This window comes from Sebastes umbrosus, chromosome 4 (assembly GCF_015220745.1).
Source record: "Sebastes umbrosus isolate fSebUmb1 chromosome 4, fSebUmb1.pri, whole genome shotgun sequence".
In the NCBI taxonomy this organism is placed as follows: Eukaryota; Metazoa; Chordata; class Actinopteri; order Perciformes; family Sebastidae; genus Sebastes; species Sebastes umbrosus.
Genome location: NC_051272.1, coordinates 9,383,614 through 9,389,613, shown reverse-complemented (window position 1 = coordinate 9,389,613; position 6,000 = coordinate 9,383,614). Strand labels below are relative to the sequence as shown.

At 39.5% G+C, this 6,000-nt stretch overlaps 1 protein-coding gene across 1 annotated transcript in view; it reads right to left on the bottom strand.

Annotated features, from left to right (window-relative positions):
* Positions 1 to 419: 419 nt before the first annotated feature.
* Positions 420 to 6,000, bottom strand: part of grm8b (glutamate receptor, metabotropic 8b) — a 114,386-nt gene continuing 108,805 nt past the window's right edge. Inside the window, exons 10-11 of the mRNA XM_037768040.1 lie at positions 3,393 to 3,639; positions 420 to 1,035 (exon numbers count right to left, since the gene is read on the bottom strand). Of these exons, the coding sequence (XP_037623968.1) occupies positions 989 to 1,035; positions 3,393 to 3,639 (294 nt within the window). The 3' untranslated portion in view covers positions 420 to 988. The remainder of the gene's footprint in view (positions 1,036 to 3,392; positions 3,640 to 6,000) is intronic.

Below are 6,000 nucleotides of genomic sequence, written 5' to 3'. Positions count from 1 at the left end.
GTGAGCTTCCTGACAGATTCGGGTTTGTATGATGTTAAAGGACAAATGCAGTGTGGATGGAGTTGCTATTCATTTCCTGCTCATCATGCTGGGACGAGTAATATATGCTTGTGGTGGAAGAAGTACTCGGATCTTTAAAATCCTTTGAAAGTACAAAAAATAAAGAAATCATCATGCAGAATGGCCCATTATAGATATAAAAAAAACACAGATACCTGGTGTGAAGAGGAGACTCACACTGAAGAATCAACAGCGTCTTTGAAGCACAAACACTTCCTGTTTCAGACGACTGACTGGAAAATCAAGAAGACACCAAAACCCCCAACAACCCAAAACAAGACAACAGTAATGTACATTTACTTCTTATGTTGTCTTTACCAAACTGTTCCCCGTCAAACAGACCCAAACATGGCGCCGACTTGTGAAACATTCCTTTATTATAAATAGATCATTTGTATAAAAAACGGGCATGCTTCAATTCAACCATGGCATTTAGACATTTCACAACCAAAAGCTACCATTCAGTTAGCCGAAAACAGCGACGGACTCGTCTCATGATGCAGGTCGACGGACGGACGACATGAGACAAGAATCAGACATTTTCACAACCACAATTTTTTTTGTTCTTTTTTTTTCAAACGCACAATTAGAATAACAACAAATATGGTTGGTCCCCACAATTTCTTTTTTTTGTATTTCTTTTAGAAGACTTGTTTTAATTATTATTCTTATTTTTTTGTCTTTCGGGTTACCATCCTCCTGCTTTCTCGCGGCCTCCCGGATGTGTTTTCAGCCGTGATCCTTTCACGTTTCTGGCGCGGTTCAGGCCCCGTTCCCTGCTGTCTGTAAACATAAAAACACCACAGATGTGTTGGTTCAGTCTGTTCAGATCCCTCAGATTGTTCAGAGCACCTCGTGGTGACGTCTGACAGAAATCTGCTTCTTTAAATGTCCCCGGGACGTCCCTCGTGTCCAAGGCGTTGTTTCTTCACATGGCGTGGTTGGTGTAGCTGACGTAGGTGGTTTTTGGCGGCACTGAGGAGAGAAAAGCAAACAGCAGGTTGGTAAAGTGACACGTTACTTCTGTTTACATTCAGTCCCTTGCAGGTTAAACTGATTTCTGATTGCTGGAATGGTACGTGTCTCAAGAGGAGTTTTTAGACAGGAGGGATCCTCCTTCTCACATATGTTCATATTATATATATATATATGTATATATATATACATATATATATATACATATATATATATATATATATTAATTTTTGTCATATATGTTGTCTATGTTGTATTTTCATTATGTTGTTACTCTGTACACACGACATCTATTGCACGTCTGTCCATCCTGGAAGGGGAATCCCTCCTCTGTTGCTCTTCCTGAAGTGTCGCACTGAAAAGGACAGAGGGTGTCGTATCCTGTACAGATTGTAAAGCCCCATGAGGCAAATTTGGGATTTGGGATTTTGGGCTATACAAATAAAATTGCCTTGACTTGACAATCGGGTACGTCACCGCTTGAACGGCCAGTTGAGTGGAGCAGCACGTCCCATAGTGTCCTCGCTGGACCTGGTGGACATGTACCGCTGGATTTAACATTATAGACATGACCACTGACACAAATTCACAGACTGACCGTACACGGTCCAGACATATACTCTGGACTCTGGACTCCGGACCGAGTCTTGTTGAGAGATCATCAACTTCAAATATCAAACTTTGTCTAATCTCCTGCGAGCATCCCGTCAAGGCTGTGGCGTTCATTACAGCCACGATATGAACGAACATCCTGATCATTAGAGCCTAAAACTGTAAAGCTAATCCTGAGGGTGATGCTACAGGAAAGGTCATTTGGGTCACCATTTTTTTTTTTGTTATCAATCCTCTGGGGATCTTGAATACTCACACTGAGATATGTTGGACCAAATAAGCCTCACAAGAGTTTTGATCTCCTGCAGTTTGACTCTTTGTGACTTCCTGCCCTCACACTGAACACTCTGCAGGATTAAAGAGGAAGCGAATCTCTTGTGTGAGGTTGAGACAGTAAAGCGGATGCGAGAGCTGCATGCTCGTTAGATTAAGTAGATCAGTTCAGTCAGCACATCTCTGTTGAGTAAACAATCCGACGTCTCCCAGTTTCCTGCTGATGGACCGAGAAGCAGCTTTGAAGTGCAACTCGGAGCTGTAAACAGTTTCATCAGATCTGGTCTCAGGTGACGTCTAAACAAACTAGAGTCAACTTCCTGTTAAATCCTCATTACAGTGCTTCACCTCCACATGGACGACCGTACAGAGAGGCTGACACTCTTCTTCTTATAGCACCTTTGTTCAGAGAATAATTAACAGAATTCACTATGAAACTTTCTTTTTCTTCTTGCTGCAAGATTGTAAAAGTTTCTTTGGTGTTTTAAAAGGAGCAGTCCCACATGAAGGTAAATCCTCTTGTTCTCCAGAGTCAGATCTCTGTGCATTCAGTGTGGAGATACACTACATGGCCAAATACACCACCATTCAACAGTCAGATGTCTGAGAGGACTCCTCTATATATGTCTTTTAGCTTGTAGAAAGACCTCTTAACACATAGGTGTTATTTAGTTTAGTACATGGAGAACAAAACTCTGTCCAATGGTTCAACCAGACTGACAACTGAAAGAGACAAAGATCCCTCTGAGCAACAGTTGAATAAGACCAGAATAAAGCAGCAGTCATTGGTAAAAGAAAGTGGCAGCTGAGCATCAAACTGTGTGCAGATTTAAACAGGAACCGGTTCCTGTTTCAGTGTCAAGGTCACAATAATGCAGCCGAAAACAAGCTGGAATTGAGCCTTCGCTAAGTCCCGCCGCTCAAACGCAGACAAATGCAAATAAATAACTCGATAAATAAATAAATATGCCGTTAAAAGAAAATAAATGTAGTCATGAATTAATTGATAACATGTGATTTAAATTGATCTTTCTGTTTTAGTTTGCTTTTTTATTTATTTATCTTTGTATTTATTTACTTTTCTGATTAATTTCCACATTTTTATGAATCTTTAGTGTATCTATTTATTTTTGCAGGGGATTATTATTTATTAAAAAGCAAATCAAAACAGAAATATCATTTTCTGTCACAATTTATCAATTAATTAATGACTGTATTTATTTTTTAGATTATTTTTGATACTTTTTATGGCATATTTATTCATTTATTTATCGAGTCATTAATTTATTTATTGATCTATTTTTCATTTTTGCAGGTTATGTCCTCCATAGCGCCGCCGACAACTATACGGCTCTGCTCAAAAATCATTTCAGAAAATTGCTATACTAATAAATTAATTATTACATTAACATTATGTTTAATTATCTATATATACAGTAGATATCGACCAAGAAGCCCCTCTGCCTACTCACCGCTGGCCTCCACGCCCTCGCACAGCTCTGTCTTCACCTCGCCGTTGGGCCGCTCGGCCGCCAGATGCGACAGCTTGCTGGTCATGGTGGCGGCGGTGACGATGGCCTTGAAGCTGCGCTTGCGTTTGGGGACGTTCTGCTCGGGGTGTAAGATGATGATGTAGACCTTCGGCATGTAGAGCATGCCCAGAGAGACGGAGGCGCTGAGGCTGAGCGAGACGGTCAGCGTGGCCGTCTGGATGTACATCTGAGGAGAGAGCAGATGGGAGGTAGGGTTAATGACGGAACGATGCAGGACGCCGTCTTTAACAATCATGACCATAACCTGAGAAACCTTTACTGTGTTACTCCCTGTTAACTGTGATGTGGAAAAAAAAACTCAAAACCCGTTCTCTCACTGTTTTCACTTTGACTTCACAAATAAAACATTTATAACATACACACATAAAAAATCACCTCACCATGACATCAAATCAGTAATCTGCTCTCAAATAATGGCAAATAAAGAGTCAATTCCCTTATGGAGTTTATATTAATATAAGAAAATAATATTTTCATGAGTAGGTCTCTGTTTTTCTTTTCGGTATGCTTTGTATGCATGCACATGGACATTGCGATGTTTTTATGCTATTCTGCTGAGCGACAGTTGTAGGTGGTACTGTGCTAAGAAATGCAACAACACGCCAGCAAATGCAAGAAAGAAGAAGACTGCAAGCATGAAAACTGGTCAGGCTGGTCTCATACCTGTTCGTAGCTATACCCACGAAAAACGAATGTACTATAATTTGTGTATATCCCACGAAATCAATTTGTGTGTAATCTACGTAATTGAGAACCAGGAAGTATTAAGAGTATACGGAGGAGGTCGGGGTGGATGGGTCGGTCAAGAAATACCGGACTTTCGCCCAGGAGACGGGTGTTTATGTCCCGTGTGTACCTAAAAGTCAACGTTGACTTATTCGTCACGTAACTTCAGTACCAAAATAACGCCACTTCTGGAGTTATTTTAAGCCAAGCCAAGTAGTTTCATTGCCTAATCCTAACCAAGTCGATCTTTTCGTAAACCTAACTAAGTAGTTTTGTTGCCTAATCCTAAGGAAGTTGTTTCCTGTGAAGACGGAAGTTTATTTTGAAAAGACTGTAAGCATGTAACAAGCAGAAATGTACACGTGTTGCTGGACATTTGTAGGAAAATGAACGAAAAAGGAGGAATAGCGTTTTCGTAAGATATCATACAGACCGTTGTATGAGAATAGGTTTTAACTGGGAGGAAAAACAATTAAAGCTTTTGCAATTGTTGTCTGAGGAAGGAAATGCATTCAAGATGTTTGTTAGACCTCAAGGATGCACTGAATGCAAACAGAACTGTTTTGTAAGAAAACTGCACCAGGCAGTCAATTACATTTAATGTGTTTCAGTCAGCTACTTCCATCCCTTAAAAATTACTAATTGTGTGGCCTCAAATTGCTGTTTCCTTAAATTGCCATTTCAAGCTGTGCAATGACTAATTCACTCCATGAAAATAATCATTCATGCCCTCAATACCTTTACTCAAATGACCGATTTGTGTCCGTGAATCTATGGAGTCCTGCAGGTGTCAGTGGGGAAATTGTTTACTACTATATGCTCCTGAATTAATAAATGCTAATGAAGCCTGTGAGATGCAGATGAAAGCTCTGGAAATAGCTAATAAGTTAAAATATTGTTAACGTATTCACATACAGTGTATTTAAGGGATGCCTGAAGGTCTGGCTGCACCTTCCTAACTGACTGGAGTAGAAACAACACTCTTACCTTCAGTTCCTGCTGCTGCAGTAACTACTGTAATTAAAAAAAATAAGTCTGACACCTGCTGAGCTACAAACAAATGAATCTATTTGTTCAACTAAAATATTTTCCTTTATGGTTAAATTGTTTAGTTTGATTTGTTTCCTAGAATATTTCCTCAAATTAATTACACCATGCCCTCATTTGCTTGCTCAAAATACTAAATATAAACATTACATATAAATATATCAGTAGTTTAGAAATACACTGTTACATCTAAAAGTCTTGCATTCAAAGTGCATAGAGTGTGTGCATGTGGGAAGTGAGTGGTGAAGCAAGAGAGAGAGAGAGCGGTTGCGACGGGAGTGTGTAACGTTATCGACTCCGGTTTGTTTTGTCCGTTCTGGGTTGCTGTAGAAACATGGCGGAGCAACATGGAGGACTCCGTGAAGAGGACCCGCTCCCTATGTAGATATAAACGGCTCATTATAAGCTAAAGAAAACACAACAATTCATATGTCCAGGTGATTATAAACAGAAAACGTACTTATTAATACTATATTCCATTTCTGACAATAGTTGCCCCTACATATTACACACACAGGGCCTTTAAGGAAAAGTACAAAAGTATTTGCATCCAAATATACTTAAAGTACCAAAAGTTAAAGGACTCATTATGCAGAATGCCTCATTTCAGCATAACATATATCATGTTCACTGGATTATAATTATTGATGCATTGAAGTGTTCATCACTTTAATGTTGCAGCTGCTGAAGGTGGAGCTCATTTTAATTACTTCACACACTGCTGGTTAGTTTAATCTATAATACATACATCATA